The following is a 23,270-nucleotide window of genomic DNA, read 5'->3' on the forward strand; positions in this document are numbered from 1 at the left end:
GGTTGTGTGCTTTCAGGAAGTTGATGCTGACCAACTGTGTAATTTGTATGTGAACAACAACAGTAGCTGTGTTCAATATAGTGCCTTTTTGGTTGGAGTTAAAGGCCCCATGGAGTAACCATTTTTGAAGTAACAGTTTCGAAGTGAAAAAGATCATGTGCTGTAATGGTAATATCAACTAATTCATAAAAAATGCATGAACATGAATAGTAACCAGTCTGCTTGAACATAAATCCCTTCCTTGAAAACCACACCACCTCTTTCTATCTAAGGAAGAATTGGGCAGACACTAAAAAAAACAACTGATCACTGAGGAATGCTGGTCATTAAGGAGTGCTGCTTCACTTGTTAAGCAGGTGCATATTGGCACAAGGAGATAAGTCACTTCAAGATATGATCAAACTAAACTCCAGTTGCAACCATAGCATCAACAATTAGAACTCTGGTTCAGCTTGTGTTTTGCCAGTCATTTGAAGGGACACCAGCATTTCACCTGTAGCTCTTTCAACAGCATGCATGAGGCTCAGCAGTTGGGATATAGAGAGGTACATCTATAGTGCACAGGGAGCATGGTACAAATTACATTTTACGCAGTAATTTTCAATTGTCTCCTCTAGTTTAGGCACAAGCTCACAAGCCTGCTTCCATGTGTAATAAAGAAGTAAAGTATCTCCGGAGTCTCTCCTGAATGAAATGTTCAAACTATTTTGGACCTTTCTCTGAAGAGGAGACTGAAGTGTAAATGAATTGCCAGTGCAGTAGAACTTAATTGAATTATGTATCTTCACAGCTTTTGCCCTTGATCTGATGGCAACATGTCACCTAAGCTGAGAGTGTTCACTTTGCACAGACTTGCTGGATTGAGGGGAGCGGTACAATTACTGCATCACAATATGAGCAAGTTGTGGTGTTGTGGTGACAAGACAAAGGCAGTGGCATCTTCACTCAGTCCTACTTTCCCACCATGACACTTGAGCTTCCTACTCTAGGTTCTGATCTGTGAACGAATGACTGAAGGGAACCTCTGATTTGGCCACAACAAAATCACCTTACTGTAGAACATAGGATCATCTTGTTTCAGAGCATTAATCTGAGCAAGATGGACTGCCATGAGGCGAGCATAATTCAGGAGATCATATGCAAAGAAGTACTCGATAAGGTTCCTCATGACAGCCAGATAACCTTCGCAGTCCACTGGACAACAAGCACTAATGATATGTTGAAGACTCTCCACTTGCTCTTATAGGTGTTGTACAAGAAACTGAGCAAACTCTAGTGTCTTCTCCTGATTGAAGAGGTTGGGTATTTTCCAAATAAAAGGCCTAGATCAGGGGTGCTCAACTAGAAACTGAAAAGGTCCACTCGCCAAATTTCGTATGTTTCCAGGGTCCAAAAAAGTCGCACGGACCGATGCAGAAAATAGCCTCACTCGCTGGTCGCACTGGCCTCTTGCTCACTCACTGAGTTGTCATAGTGAAGATACTTTTAGGCCTATTTGTCATAAGACTGGCTTAGCAGAAATACACCTATAGATCGCATGGCAGCAAAATCTCATGTATAATTTATACATATTAAATACAGATGGATTTTGTCTTGGTCCGGATGACATTGCGTTTGGGTCCGCATCAGGACCTGGGTCCGCCAGTTGAACACCCCTGGCCTAGATGTTACTCTGCAATTGCAATGCAACTGGACTGAGCAAGACATTGCATCAAAGGAAATGGCATCAAATCTCATTACAACAATAGCCAGGCTAGTTGGGATGTAATATGCAAGGGCCCAGATGTGTGCTTTCCCACCAAAGATTCCACGGAGAGCTGCTGAAGAGTATGAAACACTTCCAATGGAGCATACAATGCCTCTGATATCAATTGTTTTCCCCCAAGAGCAAACAGTGCAGCAAACACTGCATACCTATGTGCAAAACACCTGCTCTCAGAATCCAGTCACCATTGCCCAGTGACTGCTGAATCTCAAGAGCACGCAAGAGCAAAGGTGACGAGAGTTCTCCTCTATGAGTCTCAAATGGCTGGGATATCAGTGGAGATTTGGTGGACCAAGTATGGATGACTTCATACAACCAATTTCTTGGGATTTTTGGGTGTTTGTTCATTTATGGACAGAATGAGAGCATCATGGTCAGTTTCCTCTTCTGTGCCTAGCTGCTGCTGCTCATTCTCATTTGAGTGCCTTTCTCACTTTCTGTGGTGTTGGTTGGATCTGTTGCTAACTAATTGGCAAGTGTCCATGTATGAGTGAAGGCTTTGGAAACAGTGTAGTCCACATGTCTCTGTTTGAACGTTGTAAATCGAACTGGCCTGGTCCTGATGATTGGTTGCTGCAAGTGTTTTACATCAAACCTGAGATATGGGGACAGGAGCTCCTCGGGGATGACAAGGAGTTGGTTGACAGCATCTAGTGTAAATATTTATCTCTTTGATTTGCATTACAACCACTCACTGTGCCATGGAAGGTGTTATGTCCAGTGGGGTTTCTCTAGAAGTTTAAGTTTGTAAATTACAGTTGTAATTGTTTTTTTTTTTTTAATCAGGTGAACAAAACTCGCCAGCCTCGTTCATGTTTTGCAGAACACCTTGTTCTAATATTTTTTTTGAGTCCAATTATTCTTTGATAGTCAGTGCCAATATAAACATCCATAGAGAAATAATGACTTCAGTTGCTCTGGTAGCATTGGTCACCTTTGGTGTACACGCACATTTAGACAGTTATTATCTTCTGTTAAGCAGTTTTGTTTAACAGGTGGCCTCATCCTAAAAATGAGTCATAACAACTTCTGATCAAAGTAGAACTGTCATAAATGGATTCAGGATCCTCCATAACCCCTAATTTGATACCATTATTGTGAAAATCGGATCTTTATTGCTGCATTTATGGTTGCACTATGTATCTTGGCCGAGGTGACAAAGCGCCCCCTAGAGGAGGGCCATAAAGCGTCATAAAATTTGAAACCCCTCATTTTCTCACAGTACTGACCCTAAAAGAATTGAAATCTGTATTAGTTATATTATGTGTACAGATCCAATGTGACTGATGCCATAGTAGTTATATCCCCCACAGGAGGCTTGTATGTGGACAAAATAGCCTTTAAATCTCCAAAATATGTGTAATAGCAACTTCTTACCATAATGAAACTGTCATAAATGGACTCAGCATCATCAATTACCCTGTAATTGACACCAAGATTGTGGAAATGTGATAATTATTAGTAGATATATGGGTTCGGTAGCTGTATTGGCTAGGGCCAGAAAGCGCCCCCTAGAGGAGGGGTATAACGGGGTCAGAAAATTCGAAACCCATCATTTTTCAATAGTAGGACCCCAAATGAAGCAAATGAAGCAATAAAATCAATTTTAGCATCAAAATCCTACGGAATGACATCTCATACCACACTAAAAGTCAAGTGAAAGATGTGTCTTTAAGCTAATGTTTTGTTTGGTACCGAAACCAGCAGCACTGTAAACAGTGTATTTTGGACTGCCCATTGTGTCACTGCATCTTGCACTTTGTACTGAAAGTAAAGACTCCAAATTGCCTACTCTTCAAGCAACAAACAAATCAAGCAAATAGTCAGTGTGCACCAAATGAAAACATACACATACACCACCTGCCTGCTAAACTGAAAAGGTACAAACATTGCATTGCCCAATTATACTTCAAATTAACAATTTTTCAGACTGACAATAGTAATCAACAACAAACAGGCTGCAGTTTGTCCAGTGATATGAACTGATTAGAAATTAGACAAGGCACTGCATCGCTGGACTCAGTATTGCTCATTCATGCACATCAAGAGGCTATGTGCGCTCATAGTAGCCTTGAATGCTCCAAAGCTGAGGCTGAATCAGGGCAGAAAACATTTGGTGCATTGGAAATTAAACTGCAGTAAGGCCAAACTAGTGCCCTCTAAGTGCTTTCCGACGATTTCAAAACTGTGTCCCAGTGAATGAAGGGGAGTAATGGCATGTAATAACTTCCGCACTGTTCTTTTCACTCCTGCGGGGCGTCACCCATGTAACTAGCCTACACCCAACTGTCACATGGAAGTGGCCAAAACTAACTTGTCTTGTCTGACGGTGGCAAGAACATCAAACATGTTAGTACCAAACATTGACAGGGCAAATAATGGTGCCAGCAATAACCAACCTCATCTCAAGAGCCCTATTTACGATGTTACAGCGCGTGAACATGCCGGTGAAGTTTTTGAAAACAAGCCTGTCTTACGCTAACATGAGAAGTTATCAAATGACTTATCACGGCTGTGGAGCGATTCCGAGTGTGGTGTTTGGCTCTGGACACAATTAGCTAGAGCTCTACATTTCTCTCCCCTGACACGTTCGTGTGTTAGAACGATACATCTCCGTCAAAGGCTAGAAGCAGCACGTTATACATGCCAAGTAACTGAAAGCTGCATCGCAATAACGTTGTAGCACTACAGCTACAACCTGAAACGCACGATTTTCTCACATCAGTTCAGGATTTCAGAAGCATTACCGTGCAAAATCACGTACAGTGCCTGTGGGCTTAAGGAAATACACAGCAAATAATATTGTATACATGAGGGAAGCAAAATCATGTTTACTTACGACACTAGCAGGGTCGGTGTGATTCAGTTGGTTGCAAATGTTCCAGCTGGATTTTAATTCTCCTTCCACCGTAATGTTGTTATTCAGGCTTGCTTGTAATAAATGGAGAGTTTCGAGCTGACAACCAGGCGCGGGAAGACACTTCTATTTTCGAATTCTTCTGAACATAAGGTCGGTGTGTGTGTGTGGTGAGGTCAGACAGCAGCGAACAATGTGCTTTGAGTGTGCGGACTGTTGCAGCCCACGCCCAGCCCCACACGACAACACCGCCCCGGTTTGAGAATTTATATGAAGCTCGGGACCACTGATTTGTAGTTGTTTTTTTCATTGCTGTAATGTAGGCCTTATAACATTGTAATAGTAAGCGTACACGGCGGTTCACAATTAAAACGAATGGATGTAAACGAACTAACTATGAAATAGCTCAAGCAATGAACTGTAATGAATTCTGCTGACATTTAGCACATTATAACATCAGCACCACCTTAATGCTTGACACAATGTAACTGAATAATGTAGGATTAAAATAACGATCGCGGGCAACTTGGCAAGGTAGAAAAATCGCCAAGGGCTCCTTCAAACACAATTTTAGTTAGCGGACTACAGATCCCTTGAGGCTTGCGGGACCCTCCCGGTATCCAGGAAGTTGTCAACCCGTTGTCAACCAAACTTACATGCCAAATGTTGTTAGCTGCAGAATGTTAATTTTTGATGGTGGGAAACGGTGAGGTTTGCACTTTTACAAACTGTGAATTCATCTCTATTTAGAGCAAAATTATACAATTCTACTCTGAACGAAGTACAAATGTAAACTATGAAATACTTTAGTTAGGAAGTGTCTGTGTAGAAAGAGTAATGTTTAGAAAACTATTTAGCTGTCACAAACTAGCTAGATGGTCATGCTGAATGTGATGACATATTTTAGGTCTGTGAACTTTTCATACAAGAACGGATGGTTTTTGAATTAATGGTTCCTGTTACGAACCTTTGCGAATAGCTAGTCTTGTGAGGGTTATGGCAAAGACCTGTAATATTGTAATAATTGTAATATTAATTGTAATATTACTGAGTTATTATGGCATGTAGTAGTTTTTGGTGAATTATTTGGTTTTCAATTATTCAGGTAATTTCCTTTCTAAGGATGAATAGTTCTGAAGAATCCAGCAGTACGTCAGGTAGAAGTGTTTTGACAACTGAGTTTGGTGGAGCCCACCAGATGAACCCAACTCCAACCTATTATGATGAAGATACAGAAGTGCTGGCAGAACTTTGTCTGTCACCAGAAAAATTGGTAAGATCATTTAAGTATGAATGAAGTGTATGAATGAAATTTAAGTATGAATTTGACGTCTGAATTCACAGTTCAGAGTTCAGACTGACCAGCTATTCCTCCCAATGTACTGTGAACATTCACAGAAAGCCATGACAAATAAAGAAGACCTCGATGAAGTCACCACACTGGACTTGTGTGTCGACACACAACACAATACCCTTGGAAATTTTGGTAAGGGAAAGACGTTTCAGTATGTAGTGTTGACATTGAATGGAAGATTATTTACTTCCATGAATTTGTTGAGAAATGTTGGGGGAATTTCCAATAGCGTGACTTTTAAGGTTCAATTTCATGGAATACGCCTAGTAGTGAATGATTACTTGCGTGATTCTCGTAATTGATAATGATTCATGTGTCAAAACACTAAAGTGAAAACCATGAAGTCTTCGTTGTAAAGCACAGCGAGCACAGACATGAACATGCAGGAAGAGAGACATTGAAACAGCTGCATTTAAGATTGTCAGAATAAAACTGTTGAACAGGCTGGGTGTGGTTGCATGCTCGGATGATATGATATCAGCGAAGTGGAAGCATGAGGGTCCCTGACTAGATAATCTCGTACCATCTCACAGGTAGCTACTTGCCCAACCTGACACAGCTGAGAATGAGCAACAGCCTGGTCTTTTCAGTGAGGTAAGATAGCTTTCTCTAGTTGTTGCTCTTGCCTGTGAAGAATTACATCTTTCTTTCTTTCTTTCTTTCTTTCTTTCTTTCTTTCTTTCTTTCTTTCTTTCTTTCTTTCTTTCTTTCTTTCTTTCTTTCTTTCTTTCAGCTACCTCATCTCAACCATGCCAGTCGTGTTTTGCCAAAGTGTGTAAACTGACATCGTATAAAATAATACAACCAGGCTACGGTGTGAGAGAGTAAGCAGGCCCACAGGCTTAGCTAGCACAGGAAGAAGCCACTGTGTGTGGGTTTGGTGTTCTACTCACTGAGAGAGAGAGAGAGAGAGAGAGAGAGAGAGAGAGAGAGAGAGAGAGAGAGAGAGAGAGAGAGAGAGAGAGAGAGTGAGGGTAATTAGAACCAGAGCTCTGTGCCGGCCTTGGAAATCTCTGTCATGCATCCTGCACTGCACTACACTGCGCCCTGCCTTCATCTGAGAAAAAGTTCAGTCGCTGGAATTTGGGTTGTGGTCAGGGTGGGGGTCTGTGAAGGAGGTGGTAGGGGTTAGAAGGAGTGTAGCAGTAAGAGGAGGAGGAGGTGGGACTTTGAAGACAGAAAGACAAGAGAGCCTTAATGTGCCCAGGGGTCCTGTGAGCTGAGCTCCAGGCCCTGTGATAGGCTACAGGTGCACAGCATCTCCGTGTCCTGACAGGAGGCCAGTGGGGAACCGCAGCGTCCGGTGTTCTGTCCAAATAGGCCCGCTTTGTCGAAATGAGCTACCAGTAGCCTGTTCACATAGCCCTAAACCAAATTCTAACCCTAACTTCTGATGCAAGAGCGGCATGAAGCTCATCTCGATGAGTAGGCCATATCGACACAACACCGGCTTCAGGGGAACAGCAAATCTGTGGCGCGCTTCCTGATCGTGGTGTAGCCCTCCTTGCTGTGGACGATGCTGCAGGATGGGTCATATATCTTGAAGTCTTCCTGCCTTGGATCCCTGGGCTCTGGCTGGCCGGCTCTTTTTGTCTGCTGTGCTGTCAGATCCATCAGGTGCAGCAGACCTGTCCACCTGCCACTGGTAGACTGTGGACTAAACAATTACACATACTTTTAAGAGTTTCTAGGCTTGTCACCAGGGCTGGATTAATGCATAGGCTACATATATTATGGCTACAGCGTAGGGGCCCCCACCTGCCAGGGGGCCCCCATTTGTCCACATTTTGATGCAAAATGTGCCTTTTACGGTGGCCTAGGGTCCCCAGCCCATTTAAATACGGCCCTGCTCGTCACTGCTAATGTGACGCTCTCTGTGATGAAAATAGTTTTAAGGGGATTTCAAGCGGGTCTGATCACATTTGTAGCTGTGTTATTGTCTACTTGTATGGCGCGTGTGTGTGTGTGTGTGTGTGTGTGTGTGTGTGTGTGTGTGTGTGTGTGTGTGTGTGTATGTGAGAGAAACCGTGAAATGATTAGGAAAATAATGCACTGACACTCTGACACACTGACACTGATTCAAGACTTAAAGATTCCAATTTAACCCTCCTTGTCTCTCTGTATGTCTTGTAAGTCCTGTAAGTTTACTGTCTACTCTTCTGCGAGCAGTAAACAGTTACATGGTCGGGGCTGAGGGCTGCCAGGAGAGTCTGCAAAGGGCTCGATATCGCTTCCTGTTTGGGGGTGTTGGGGCTCTGGATAAAGTGTCGGAGTCCATTGGACACAGGAAATGGTCTTGTGATTGGTGTTGGAGGGGGGAACTAGAACGGGGATAGGCGGGCGTGTGCTGCGCTGGCTCATTGTTGTCAGTGTTTCCTCCTCAGGGATCTGGGAACGAGTCTTTCCCACCTGCAGGTCCTCTGGCTGGTGCGCTCCTGCCTGGCTGACCTGGACGGCATCCCCTCACTCTCCTCACTCAAGGTAGGGGAGTTGGAGTTCATACATAAACACACACACTGTGATAAAATAAGGCAGAATCATCAAGTGAAATTATAAACACAGCTGTTGGAAGTTTTTGTGAAATAAGTGTGAAGGTAGAGATTGGTAACTCACCCAGTGTATTTAGCTTTTGTATGCGTGAATAAAGGAATCCCCTCTGCCTTTTTTGCAGGAGCTTTATGTAGCCTACAACAACATCTCTGACCTCAGCCAGGTCAGCATGTTGGAATGCCTGGAGGTGCTGGATCTGGAGGGCAACAATGTGGACGACCTGGTGCAGATCCAGTACATGGGCCTCTGCAGCCAGCTACGCACGCTCACCCTGGAGGGGAACCCTGTCTGCTCCTGCCCACGCCCAGGGGCATCTCAGGTAATGTAGTAGTAGTAAAGTTGTAGTAGTAGAGTAGAGTATCATTTATAAATTCTGTGGGCTTAGTAGTAGTAGTAGTAGTAGTAGTAGTAGTAGTAGTAGTAGTAGTAGTGGTGGTGGTGGTGGTAATAGTAGTAGTTGTTGTTATATGATAATCATAATGACCATCATAATCATTTTGATGGAGTGCGCTCTGACTGTCACAACATTAGGTGTAGCTCTTTTGGCTCTTTGGTGTAGCGGTCAGAGGTCCAGTTTGGCACCTCAAACCACCCCTTCCATAACCACCCTAACCACCTCGCTACAGTACATGTTTAAGACACTGCGCCATCGCTTTTATCGCTACCTCAGCCGGTTTTTGTTGACATTATTATTTTTAGTTATTTTTGTCACTCATCCAGAGCTCAAATGAAGATAAAACGTTGTACTTCACTGGAATACATTGCAATAGTAATTGCAAAACCTTTCCTATCTGGCCCATGGCTGTGGTACGTTAGACCAAAAAACCAAAACCCAAGACCTATTTCAGTCAAACACCATATTTCGTAATGAACCAGGTCCAAACAAGAAACAGTCATTATCACCCTCTGTAAAAGAATGGGATGTATCCCATTGCTGAAAGTCACAGAGTGGTTTGCTTTTTGCTGTGGTAGCCTTGGACGTGTTCTCCCATCGTGTTGATGAGAACATCAGATAAGACAGGGCTGCTTTGAGAGGGTCGATATGGACTGCTTCGTCAAGATGAGCTACCAATGCGCTTTTCACATAGCCCAAACCCAAATCCTATTCCCAACCCTCATCCCTAGAGGCACTATTACTGTGTTTTAAAGGATCGCTAGCTCTGCTGGATGGGTAGGAGCTCATATTGACACGAGACCAGTTTTGTGGACATGCTGGGCGTTTGATTAGCAGTTAGTTTCAGCATACTTCCACTCAGTCATTATTTCCCAATGTCAAGTGTCAAGAGTCTTGGAAGTGTGTCAGCCTAATTAGTCACGCCCAGTGATTGGATTGGAAAGAGTATCCAATCACGGGGTGTGATTACGAAGGCTGATACACTTGGAAGGACGCACACTAGACATTGGGAAACGGCCCGTGTCTCTGTTCCTGTGTGCTCCTGAATGAGCTGCTCTGGCTCTGAGGGCGTCAGGCTCTGGCCATGAGCCACGGTCACACACTACATCCCTGCTAGGGGGATGGGGGAGAGATAATGGCCCAGTAGGTCATCAAAATGCAATTACTTTCCATACAGAGACTTGAAAGGCATGGGCTAATGTTTGATGTGGCATCGCCTGTATGGTTTTAGGAAGACGATTTCTACAAGGCCTTCCTGGAAATCCAGTTTCCAGTAGTTTCATTTTTTGTTCATTAAGAACCTTAATGTTTTACGCATATTTTAGTGATATTGAACCATGTCTTGCTGGATTTCATTAAGAAACGTAATTTACATGTAGATGTTTACACAATTTATTTATTACATGTTTTTCTACATGTAGAAATAACTTTAAAGTGGAGATGTGAAGTCAGTTATAAAAAAATAACATGTTGAGATATATCACTATTATTAAGAATTTCTTCAGATGTTTGTACAGATTGATGAGGCAGCAGTGTTCATCATTATTTGATTTCAATGGCAAGTCTTGGCACGTAGTAATCAGTTTATTTTGACTCAGTCACACCACTAGGAATTATGAAAGTAGGGCAGCCTGCAGTTAGGGCAAAGCCTGATTTGAATATGCATTAGTCTATGAGAAGAAAGTAAAGGGGCTTCTCTTTTTTCATGCTGCTCTCTCTCTCTCTCTCTCTCTCTCTCTCTCTCTCTCTCTCTCTCTCTCTCTCTCTCTCTCTCTCTCTCTCTCTCTCTCTTTCGCTCTCTCTCTCTTTCTTTCGCTCTCCCTCATTCCCTCCCTCTCCCTCTCCCTCTCTCCCTCTCTCTCTCCCCCTCTCTCTCTCTCTCTCTCTCCCCCTCTCTCTCTCTCTCTCTCTCTCTCTCTCTCTCTCTCTCTCTCTCTCTCTCTCTCTCAGTCTGGGCACATACAGGGACTTGTCTGTGCTAGTTTAGGTCCTGCATGACAACTGTTTTCTGTGTGTGTGTGTTTATGTCTGTGCTTTAGTTTGATCAAAGCCAAGCATGTACTGTACATCAACATGTTAGTGTGCATAGTATTATGGATGCCTAGATGTAGACTGATTGAGGTCACGTTTTAGGTCGGATGATCAAACCCACTCTTGTTCTCAATATTTTATCTGTGTGTTCACTTTTGTTTTTAAAGCTCTAAATTGTACTCCTATCCTGCTTCTGTTTCTGTTTTACTTGCTTTGGTATGAAAAAGCTACGCATTTAAAACACACACACACACACACACACACACACACACACACACACACACACACACACACACACACACACACACACACACACACACACACACACACACACACACACACACACACACACACACACCCCTCTGGTTGCTGTGCAGCAGACTTTATGACTGACTGGCTGGCTGACTGTGCTGGGTCTTTGCCAAGCGTGCACTAGTAAATCCTGCTGGGGTCTCTCTCCCCTCTCTCGCTTTTTGTTTTGTTTTTTGCTGTGTTAATGTTCACCTCTGTGGACAGACAGAGGAGTACAGCTACCGGTCGGTGGTGCGGACTCTGGTCCCCCAGCTGCGTTACCTAGACGACGTCCCCGTGGAAGAGGATGGGGAGGGGGAGGAGGAGGAGGAGGAGGGGGTGGTGGGAGGCCGAGCCCAGGCCCATGAGGACTTGACCCTCCTCAAGGAATCCATCAAGGAGAACACCTCCAGCACCAACCTGCAGTTTATAGGTATATACAAGTGAGAAGTCAGTATGGAGAGTGGACACACAGAATATCACATTAAGTAATGTAACTCGAACTGCAACACTGAATTACTTCAACATACAGGGTTATTTAAGTCTGTTTATATTTAGTTGGTTTGGCCGAAACATATGTCTGTGTGACAGGCTAATCCATTAAAAAAAAAAAAGAATTGTAGAGAGTATGGCTTTTATACAACAATGGTACTGATCCAATTGATCAAATTGTTTGACTTATAATTACTTAACTGCATTTCATTCACAGAGGAGAGGGCTGCCAGTTCCTGCTCCCTCACCAGACCCGGTTCTGGATCTCAGCGACCCGGCACATCCCGCTGCTCCACCAGTCGACCAGGCAGTGCAAGACCCTCCTCGGGCTCCAGACCCGGCTCTGGAGAGTCCGACCCGGTCGTTCCTGAAACCACAGCTAGCGAGCTCACACATGGTAAGCGTCAGTCAGATGCTGAAATGACCAAAGCCTCCCTAGTTTATTTACTCTGTGTCTGGAGTGGTTGAGGTCAGCCATATAAAAGAAAGGGGGTATGCCATGGCTGTATCTTATGCTCTGGTTTCATTTTCCAACCTACATTCCCATTATAACTCTTGGTGTGAAACTGTTCAATATAAGTGGCCCACAATATCGCCATCTGGAGGACACTCATAGGAGTGCATGGGGCCCATTGCGATTAGTGCAGTGGACCGCTTGCCTGATGCATCCGCCAGTTTCATTTTAATTCCTTGGTCATTGACATTTTTCTCTAGCAGATGCCAAGGTGGTGCAACCTGCTAATGCCACGTTTGTATGAATTAAAGGAATTTCCTTGTTTTTATTGGATCATCCAATTTCATTGCTTGTACATAAATTGCCAATTATTAATTAATTTAAGGGCATTAGCTGTGGTTTTACCATCTGATGTCTGTCAATGACCCAGCTCCAGTCACAGTTCACATTATACCACTATGCATGCTAATATTGTTCCAACTTTCACTGAACTTTTCTTAATCATTCATGATAACTATGCTATATCATATTAATATTAATGGAAATACATATATTTTATTCATACAAATATTTTATTCATACCAACATGAAGTGTGTTTAAATAGCCTCTAGGATGGATATTTTAAGGCTTAAATTTAAAAGAAAATATTTTCTATATTGTGTTGCTACATCACAGTTTTTCACCTGTATAAGGCATTGTGGAATGTTATCTATCACTGTTCACATGCATGTGTGTGTGCACGCGTGCGTGTGTGTTCCTTTAGGAGCTGGCCGGATCCTGTTATGTGGAAACCCTGTTCAGGCCCTCCGAGCGCGCAGACAAAAGACCAAGGTGAGCCTGCAACTGTTTATGAAAGTTATGGCCTGCTTTTGGTACATGAAACACCAATCATAACACCTAGGGGCATGGGGAAAGGGTTTCAGCCTGTTGCAACAGCTTTGACGCCAATAACATTTCATCAGATATGAAAAAAGTAACAGCTTTCCCCAAAAAAGTCATTAAGATGGGTGGGGCTCATAACTTGCCACGCTTGTAAAAGAAGAAGGAAACAAATTGCCTAACAGAGAAGTCTTGCAGCTGTATTACAGCTGTTCGTCAGAGTGCAGCTGTTTCTCCATGGTGTGGTGTGGTGTAGTTAGTTCGTTTTGCTGGGCTGGGTTGGAGGGTGTCACTCATTCCTGTGACCAGGGAAGCCGACGGGGCGCAAAGGGGACAGTTGTCCCGGGCCAAGGGAGAGAGGGGGCCCAGAATTGGACCCTCATTACATTTTATGTATTGGGTGGGGGGCTTTTTCAGATGACTTTGTCCAGGGCCCAGCCAAAGCTGTCATCGGTCCTGTCTGTGACGAGATGGCCTGCACATCAGAGGACCTCTTTTTATTGGGTGACATTTTCAAGTCGCACCCAAGTCCACAGGAAAATGTCTGGAATTAAAAACAACGCTTTTATTGGAGCATTCTGGGTGTGTGGATCATCTTTGATTTTTTTCCCCCCTTTGTAAGACACTTTTTAGGTGCTAAAGCCATGTGAAATGCAGGCTGGGGTGGGTTTGTTTTAGCATTGCATTATATTCTGTAATGGAAGCACATGTTCACAAACTGTACTGCCCTTGTAAATGGTGTCCTTGCCGTGCCTTTGTTTGCTGTAACTGCTTACTTAGTTGTCATGTTTTGAAAAACAAAGAGCCTACTTGTAACCAATATTTGCATTTATACCAAATTCCTTTATGGCTGATGTGCCCCACAAATGTCTTCAGAGTCATATACTGAATTTGCATTTTAGTAACTTTTCACTGACCCTTCATCACTTTGATGCTCTATTTTGATCGCTGTAGGTACTCCTTCCACAACTATGACCATGGATGAATGTAAACATTCACAGATAAATTGCCATCCTCTAATTGTCCTCATTTTTCTGTTTCTCTCACTCCAGCCCCAGGCTGCTGTCTTTCCTAGCAACACCTGTCTGCTACCGAGCCACGTTCCTGAACACACGTACGACACGCATGAGGACTCTGATGACCGAAACCGCAGTGATGTGTTCGCGGAGCTTCGTACCTGGCGAAAAGAGCACAACAAGTACTGCTTACATGTTACTGTGTTTGCAATGTTTTACTGTGACTGACGTCCAGTAGTTCCCTGTTCTAAAATGTGTGTGTGTGTGTGTGTGTGCACGCGTGCTTGACAGACGGTTGCTTGCCATTGAGAAGGATCGGCAGCCACAGGTGATGGCCATACTCCATGATGAGGAAGACTACGATGAAGGCAGCGAGGATGACGAAGACGTGAGTGGTCATAGTCTAACCAGCGATCATGAGGAAGAAGAGGAAGAGGAGGAGGAAACAAAAGAGAGCAGCGAGAAAACAAACTGGAGACGCTGGGGCAGCATTGATTCACCTGACTCATCCTTCCGGTCGCTATCCTCAGGTGGGTGAACCATCACAGTAGCATTTCAATCCAATGTCATGTAATTTATTTATTTATCTATGTTATCCTTTATTTGGCCAGGATTGTCCCATTTCTACCAGGGAGTTCTGGTCAAAATGGCTGCCTACATATACACTCACCTCACTCATTAGGAACACCTGTTACAACTGTTCATTGAGGCACATTTCTGATCAGCCAATCACATGGTGGCAACTCAATGCAGTTGTGCATGTAGACATGGTCGAGATGATGTGATGCAGTTCAAACCAAAGAGGCTTGAGACAAGAGGGCTTACTCACGTCATACCAGCGTAGTAGGAAATGATGGCGAGGGGAGTACGGAAATGTTATTCACTGTGGAACAGGTCATAGGACAGCGTGAATGTCTGTCAGCTGTCCTTAATTACCCCCAGCAATTACTGCTGACCAACAGCTGCCGTTACTTGGCCACAAATTATCCATCATGGTGTCGCCCCCACTGACCATGTGCAAGGGAGTACGAAATGGCATCCATCGCACCCACTGACCAATGACCATGCGCAAGGGAGTTAATTTTCCATCCACTCGTGTCCTCAGGCAACGCCCCCGTACTACACCGTGGCCAATGCATTCCCCGCTAAGAGATTGTTCTTTCTCTTGAGTTTCTTTGGTTCAAACCGATCATCATAATGGGGAAGAGAGGTTATTTAAATGACTTTGAACATGGCATGCTGTTGGTGCCGAAAGGACTTGATTTGCGTATTTCAGAAAAGACTGATTTACTAAGATATTCACACACAACCATCTCTAGGGTTTAAAAAGAATGGTACGAAAAAGAAAAAAAATGCAGTGAGCAGCGATTCTGTGGGCAAAAATGCCATGTTGATGGCAGAGGTCTGAGGAAAATGTCCAGACTGGTTAGAGCTGATACAAAGGCAACATTAAGTCAAATAACCACTCATTACAACCGCGGTATGGATAAGAGAATCCCTGATTACACAGCACATCAAATGGGTAACAGCAGCAGAAAACCACATTTGTTGCCACTCCGGTCAGCCAAGAACAGGAAAATGAGGCAAAATATTGCCTGGTCTGATGAGTCTTGATATCTACGGCAACGCTCAGGTGGAATGGTCAGAATTTGCCGTCAACAACATGAAAACATGGGTCAACCCTGCCTTACATCAACATTTCAGGCTGGAGATATAATGGCATAAGGATATTTTCTTAGCACAATTTGGGCCAATTTGTACCAATTTATCTTTGTTGGAATGCCACAGCCTACCCGAGTTGTTGCAGGCGTTTCACCCAGTTCTGAAGGGAATAGGGGGTCCAACCCAGCATTAGAGAGGTGTTCCTAATGAAGTGGCCGTTGAGTGTACAGTATATCACGAAAGTGAATACACCCCTCACAGTTTTGCAGATTTTTGAGTATATCTTTTCATAGGAAAGCATTACAGAAATTTCACTTTGACACAATGATTAGTGACCTTTTAACAACATATTTAACCGCTTAAATGTCTTGTTCACTCAGAAAAAAACAAAATACAGCCATTAATATATACTCAAAAATCTGCAAAACTGTGAGGGGTGTATTCACTTTCGTGATATACTGTAGTTACAGACGCAGACAGACATATAGACATATATAATAAGGAAAACAAACTTACAAAAGACACATAATAAAATAAACCTACATAAAACACTAGCCTCGCGCACCATCCTACGTACTTTCGCCAAGAGACTTGGCTCCGCACTGCGTCTGGTACCTGTTTTCTGTGGAGCGATGTTGACCGGTAGGATTTGTTGTGATGTGTTCTGATAAACGGTCCTACCTTGTAATTTTATCCTATGGTAGGATGTTCTGTCAGACGTGTCTGTTAAACGGTCCTACATCGCCATAGATAGGCGTCAGACATGTTTGCTCAACAAGTTACGGTACGTTAAATCCTGATTTTTCCTAAAATTTGCACCTGCAATCGCGTGAGATCAAACAACCCCCAGACCATAAATACGAAATGAAATGGTGGTATTATGGGATGGTCAGGAGGACCAGGCTAATAAAACACATCAGCCTCGGTAAAATATGTGGTGCATGTTCAGGAACAATGACATTCCTCTGTGTATACAGTATTAATTGTCCTTTTAAACGTCTCCAATGAGAGCAGAGTCCATGCACGTGTCATGCACTGTAATTACGCATGCGATTTAATGTAGACATTTTGTGTGATAATTTATGCCTAAAATAAAATAAAAACAATTGGCCCATTGATATGAAAATGAAATCCAAATGAATAAGGCCATTTCTTTTTTTCTTTTTTGTTCAACCTATGTAGAATCACATCAGAATCACAGCACTAACAATGTAAGCAAGCACATCCACAGGGAATAAGATGATTTCTTACTGTTACAACATGTGGAAAAGGATGCCAACCTCCTTTTGTAGTCTGTAGACCATTAGTGAATCCCCACAGAACAACCTGGGCTTTAGTAACTAGCTCAGGGGAAACATGGTGGCAGACACAGGAATAAAACAGACTAAAATTGTGACCATTTAAAATGAGTTATGTAAATGTTATGACACCATTAATAAGTGATCATAGCCATTAAATACTCCTATTCATAGTTAACTGAAAAAGGAAGGGAAATAAGAGTGCTATAATGACATGGTTGTTTGCATAATGTCTTGTGTGTTTTGTAAGTGCTGTCTCACTCCCACTGTGTGCGTAAGATAAGGCATCAGGAAAAGGGAAGGGTAGACAGATAGACACAGTATTGCAATAAAATAGATGATGAAAAGGGATATTTGCAGGAGTAATTGTACTTTTTATGTGTTCCCCATTCCTAATTTTAGTGCTATAATGTGGTGACTTAGTTAAGATGGGAAGAATCTGTAGTTCATATATTTTACATTCTCCTATTCCTGTACTCTCTAAGGGAAATGCTGTCCAGTGTTTGTAGGATGGAGTGAAATAATGGTTAACGGTTTGATAGAGCCCCTACCAGCACCTGCACTTGTGTGATGTGCGTACTTGTGTGATGTTCTCTCTCTGTCTCTCTCTTTGTGGAGAATGAGGCATCGGACAGGAAGAGAGAGGGAAAGCAAAGAGAGGGTGCAATAAAACAGCCCATTTGAATGGGTACATGATGTTACAGAGAGATGGGCACAGGGCAGAGTGAGTTAATTAGTTCAGAGGGAACAGGAGCTGCTTCTTTCCTGTCAAGTAGCGGATGTTTGGGTGCACAGCCTGAGGCCAAGCAGTAGCCCGACAACTTGTCCAGCTGAAACCAGAGCCACACACTTACTGTCAATATTTTTACTTTTTGCTGTAAGAAAAAAATACTACCCATCTCAGAGCCCCGGTTATGAGCTCTGACCTTGGGAGCAATACTCGATTTGTGAAGTGGTGTGCAGTTCAAGTAATTAGGGGGAAAACTTCTGCTGACTGGAAGGAGGCCCATCAGGATGAGTTGGGTCATTTATAGAAGTTCCGTGACCGTGGAGAGGAAAGGTTCGTTTCTCACTGGATTTGTCATCTATAAAGGTAAAATTAAAAAATAAGCCGGGGTGCCCCTCACAAAAATGTGGGGACATTTTTTTAGAGCCCTATATCCAAAATGGCTGCTGTCAGCCAAGCTGGAAATTTGCCTTTTAATGGTTTTGCCCACAATGCTGCATAATACATGGTTTCTGAGACTATTTAGAGCGAGAAATTCACAAATGATGTAGATTTATTGATTTGACCTATTTTTGACCTTCAAATTCAAGATGGCTGCCACTTTTGGCTCTTTAAAGGTACACTGCAGGAAATGGTCAAAAAATGTACTGCAACTATGCTGGTCTTTGAAACTGGGTTGCCTATTGCCAAATTTGATCTTTTCATGAAAGTTTACCAAGTAATACACTAATATTTTCTAGTATGGCCCAATTACAGTCATTTTTGCAGCTAAAAATGGTTATTTCTGGAAATTAAAAATGGCGGACCGTGGAGAAGATCCCCCTTTTCATGTATGAAAAGTGCGGTTTTTCCATTCACAATGAATACTTAGAATTTGATGGTGGTGGTAAGTATTCATGACAAAGGTAACATTGGTGAATGGGTCGCATGAATTCTGGAAATAAAGAACTAAAAATCTTACACAGTGTACCTTAAATGTAATTTTTTCAAAATCGTCAGGGAGCCTTAATGTTAGGCTCAAATGAAAGGTCTGCTCATACTGAGTTCAATTATGGGCAGTAAAATTACAAGTAGGCTATGCAGAAGTCATCTCAAACTTAAATTTACTGCCCATAATTGTATGAGCAGATCTTTCACTTGAGCCTAATATTAAGGCTTTCTGACGATTTTGAGAAATTGACATTTAAAGAGCCAAAAGTGGCAGCCATCTTGAATTTGAAGGTAAAAAATAGGTCAAATCAATACTGTAAATCTACATCATTTGTGAATTTCTTGCCCCAAATAGTCTCAGAAACCATGTATTATGCTGCACTGTGGGCAAAACCATTAAAAAGCAAATTTCCAGCTTGGCTGGCAGCAGCCATTTTGGATAAAAAAAATTCCCCACATTTTTGTGAGGGGCACCCCGGCTCGTTTTTTTTTTGTTATTTAACCTTTATAGATGACAAATCCAGTGAGAAACGAACCTTTCCTCTCCATGGTCACGGAAATTCTATAAATGACCCAACTAATGGTCTTTTAATCTACCTGCTTTGCATGTCGTGACGGCAATAGTGTCACCTATTTAACCTGTTAAGACACAGCGTTATAAATGTGCTGTTACCAGGATGGCCATGACCAAGTCATAGTGCATTACTAAAGGCCCTGTGTTATGTCATAGTAGTGTAGTACTATGGTAGTTAACTTTACAATGACTAGTACAGCGTGCCACTGGAGGTACGGCATGCACTAAGGGGCTGCAGGCTGCTGGGGTGAAAAGGGGAAGGTAAAACGGATCCTCGTAGACACTAGACAGTTATAAGTAGATGAAGCTGCACTCTTCCAAATTTCTACATGTGAGTACAGCTTATGAAAGGTGGCAAACCAAATCCACAAGCACCTGTCACCTTGTTACATGTTAAACTGAAATGTTCAAATTCTGGAAAATTTGCTGGTACATACAGTGTTTCATTGTTTGGAAGTAGGGTGCGCACATCCACAAGTAGTAGACAAAAAGTGGTAAGTAGTGTGGTGAAGCGGTCCGCACACTGGTATTAACTCCAAAAATACTTTATTTCATTTTAACATACGGCAACGTTTCGATCCAACAGAGGGATCTGAGGAAGATCCCTCTGTTGGATCGTAATGTTGCCGTATGTTGTAATGAAATAAAGTATTTTTGGAGTTAATACCCAGTGTGCGGACCGCTTCATCACACATACAGTGTTTTAGACAATGACTGACTAGTACATACATGGGTCAGTGACGTTTCAGCAGTGGCACACGTCAGGGCGGCGCAGTGACAGCCAGTGTATGTATTCTTTTTGTTTATTTGTTTTTAGTGGACTATCTAAGAAGCATATTCATTGCAGCATATCAACCAACAATTACTAATTAAGTTGTGGGCATTGAAGGTCGTTCCTCCACCTGACATCTAAGCCACAAAAAAGGTTTTCCACCCACATACAGAGACGTTGTACTTACTATCTTGGCACTAACTTACTCTAGCGTCATTTTTGTCTCTCTGCAGATCTGTCGGAGCTGGAGGCTGTCTCCCCTGATGACTGCTCCAGGCAGTCCCTCCCTCCGCAGCTCACGTTAACCGTGTCGCCCCCCTTACCGCCCGCCGGGCCCTCTGCTGGCCGCAAGCTGTCAGACGCCCGCGCACGGCGCCTCAAGCCCTTCCATCAGCCCCATCCACCACCACCAGGCACCGCCAGGCCAGAGCCACTGACTGTGCACAAGGATCTGACAGCAGTAGCAGGGGGGAGACGCTCTGTGGGGATGGGTAGGAGCCTTGCTGAGGATTGCAGGCCAGCCTCCAGTCCCGTGCTCCCAGGCCACAGAGAACCATGGTAGGTCTTGCCAGACGTGACATTATGTTACATATAACAGATGCGTTTATCCAAAGCGACTTATAAAAGGGGACAGCATTACACACAGTGTGGGGAAGTACAGTGTACAGCAATATACGGGAAAAGCAGACTCTTTGCTTCCTTCTTAAAGGTTCAGATGGATGACAAAGTCAGTCCATGACACCAGAACATTCTCTTTTTAAAAAGGTATTCAGCAGTTGTGATGTTTGGGCATGAAGCCTTCGTCAGACTAATCAATATAGGTCTTGCCTTGTTCAGATTCAGTTTCCCCTCCCTTTTTTGATCTGCAGATTTGACACTATGCAAATCATTGTCCAAGTTCAAGTTGTACCTGGAAGGTATGTTGTGGGTGCGCGCAAAAAGAGATTAGATTCTGACATTTAGAAGGGGGTGTTCATAAGAGGAATTATATGATAGAGTTGTGAAGTGGTGTGACACAGTTTAGCCACATAGGAATGTGGGGTATGCAGTGGGCGATGTTTTAGTGAGTCCTTGTTAAACTTGCCAATGCAAGTTGACAGGAATGGTCTGCAAGAGATTGCCAGCATACAAACTTTGAGGAGAAATACTTTGACCGTTGACTCTCTCTGTAAATACTGTATCATAAAATAATAGAATATGATTCTTCCAGCAACCCACCGATCAAGCTCTAGTAACCAAAAATGTAACTAGTATAGCTCTGGTCTTTTCATATACAGTAAATGCTGGTCCAGTCCCATTTTAAAACAAAAAGTGACAAACATATTTTATGCACAAAATGTCATTACTTCAGCACTGGTAACACTCACTTGATTTATCTGCATAGTCCACTCACATTACTACACTGTTCTCTACTTGTTTTAGACCACTTAATTGTGTGCTGTACATGCACTATCTTTGTTGTACAATTAAAAAAAACTTTAGTACCAAAAACAGCAACAAAGATTTTTACCACTTACCACTTTGCTTTCTGTAACATAAAGCTATGTTAATGTTTTTTTTAGGTTTTTAGCTGTATCATACTTCCCCTATTGCTAACCTCTTGTAGACAGCCCTGGCCTAATGGTTAAGGAGGTTTTAGTCTAAGCTTAGTGTAATGTAATGCAACATGACTTGAATGCATCAAACACAGACACCAACTGCTTCCCTCTTCTGTTGTTTCCAGTTTAGGGGCTGTCGGAGGCGATCCCCTGTCCACCAGTGAGCATCAGCCGGTCATACTAAACTCCAAAACCTTGGGCAGATCCAACATGGGTCTGAGCCCGCAGAGGCCCAGGACAGCTCGAGCCGCCTTGCAGAGACTTTCCAACCACTACCCACTGCTGCCCAGACGGCCCACTACTGAGCCCCATTGACCCCAACAACTCACCTCACCCACCCAGCCACTCACTATCTGTAGCCTACAGCATTCACACGCGAACGCATCCCCCTTCTGCATTGACAATGCATCCTAATGGAGAGGCCAGGCACAGTGGATTCTTGCACAGCACGTTGTTGCACAGTTTAAACTCTGGGAAAAGAACACTTTTGTGTTTCTGCAGCTTCATGGTAACATGGTCATTTTGTGTTTTGTTTGTTTTTACAACCGATGATTGTGATTGTACAGTAAGTTATAGCTTGTATTATTTTTTTTGGAAGGGACTACATGAAATATAGTTTTTCAAAACAAAAATGACTACACGGCTTTGTGTATTCTTTTTCATTTTTGGCTGCTTGCTAACTGTGTGGTCTGGTCTATGATGAGTGCAAACTTGCTGGAGCTACTTTATCAGATTAAGTGGTGGTTGCCTTGTGGTCTGTGGCCTTATGCAAAATAGTGTTCTGTGAAAGCTGCTCAGGAGTGACGCTTCAGAGATGGTTTGCTAGATTATAGTATTTACAAAGGTGTTTTGATATAGCTGCCATTTTCTATGTGTGTGTGTGTGTGATGTTTAACCACTTGGTACAATGTTCAGTGAAACTGGGCACAAAAGACCAAATGTGTTTACATGTTTCTGCCACAGGGAGGCACTGTTTTAAAGCAAGCAATGGGTTTGTGTGCATGAAAGGGACTTAGGGTTTGGATGCATGAAAGGGAATGGATTTGCTGTTTATGAAAATCCCATTTCTGCACACTGTAAATATTCTTTTCGTTATACTCTCATCTGTATTTGAAATGCATGTGCAACATTGTGCACGTACGTGTTTTCAAATAGAGCATATATGGACAATCATTAAATGTGAATAATTCCTGTGTTAATGATGTGAAATCTAAAACCAACAATGTGTAAACTGATCCTTGGACTATAACTCATGTGTTAGGCTCACCATTGTAAGGTGACTGGCCTGTTTTGACAGTAGCTGTTCGGTGCCTGTGTTGGCTCACGTGGCAGGCCTGATGGCAGGTGAGGGGTTTCAAGGCCTCCAAATTCTTCAGCAAGCCCCGTCCTGTGCTGGGCAGGAGCATAGCGGAGGAGAGAAAAGCAATCCACAGACACATGAAAGACAAACACAACACTGTGCTCTTTCCATTCCACACCTACTATGCCCTGCCCTCTGCCTGTCTAGGTGTTCCATCCTTTCCTTACCACCAGACTGAAAACCTGGGGAAGGAAAATACACAGACCATTATCACGAGTAATTCACCATGAAAGATGGGTGACAGATTAATCTCAACGTATATCAA

At 43.1% G+C, this 23,270-nt stretch overlaps 2 protein-coding genes across 2 annotated transcripts in view; one reads left to right on the top strand and one right to left on the bottom strand.

Moving 5' to 3' along the window:
* The window catches only part of hrasa (HRas proto-oncogene, GTPase a), a 30,066-nt gene extending 25,062 nt beyond the window's left edge, over nucleotides 1–5,004 (bottom strand). The window contains exon 1 of the mRNA XM_063196610.1: nucleotides 4,605–5,004. The gene's annotated coding sequence lies outside the window, so the exon portion shown is untranslated. The remainder of the gene's footprint in view (nucleotides 1–4,604) is intronic.
* A 239-nt stretch (nucleotides 5,005–5,243) lies between these two features.
* lrrc56 (leucine rich repeat containing 56) lies at nucleotides 5,244–22,280 on the top strand. The gene is made up of 13 exons (XM_063195982.1): nucleotides 5,244–5,328; nucleotides 5,728–5,895; nucleotides 6,021–6,108; nucleotides 6,510–6,570; nucleotides 8,361–8,457; nucleotides 8,648–8,845; nucleotides 11,468–11,675; nucleotides 11,952–12,131; nucleotides 12,953–13,020; nucleotides 14,121–14,266; nucleotides 14,376–14,614; nucleotides 20,281–20,605; nucleotides 21,771–22,280. The coding sequence occupies exons 2-13, from the start codon at nucleotides 5,746–5,748 to the stop codon at nucleotides 21,958–21,960; spliced, it is 1,950 nt and encodes a 649-aa protein (XP_063052052.1). The 5' UTR covers nucleotides 5,244–5,328; nucleotides 5,728–5,745; the 3' UTR covers nucleotides 21,961–22,280.
* Nucleotides 22,281–23,270: the final 990 nt, after the last annotated feature.

This window comes from Engraulis encrasicolus, chromosome 4, assembly GCF_034702125.1.
Source record: "Engraulis encrasicolus isolate BLACKSEA-1 chromosome 4, IST_EnEncr_1.0, whole genome shotgun sequence".
Taxonomy (NCBI): Eukaryota; Metazoa; Chordata; class Actinopteri; order Clupeiformes; family Engraulidae; genus Engraulis; species Engraulis encrasicolus.

What these genes read in the sequence shown, in the direction of transcription:
- lrrc56 (XM_063195982.1), top strand. Translation starts at nt 5,746, where the DNA reads ATGAATAGTTCTGAAGAATCCAGCAGTACGTCAGGTAGAAGTGTTTTG. An exon ending in GTCTGTCACCAGAAAAATTG is followed by an intron (nt 5,896 to 6,020) that starts GTAAGATCATTT and finishes GAACATTCACAG; the next exon opens with AAAGCCATGACAAATAAAGA. An exon ending in CCTCACTCTCCTCACTCAAG is followed by an intron (nt 8,458 to 8,647) that starts GTAGGGGAGTTG and finishes CCTTTTTTGCAG; the next exon opens with GAGCTTTATGTAGCCTACAA.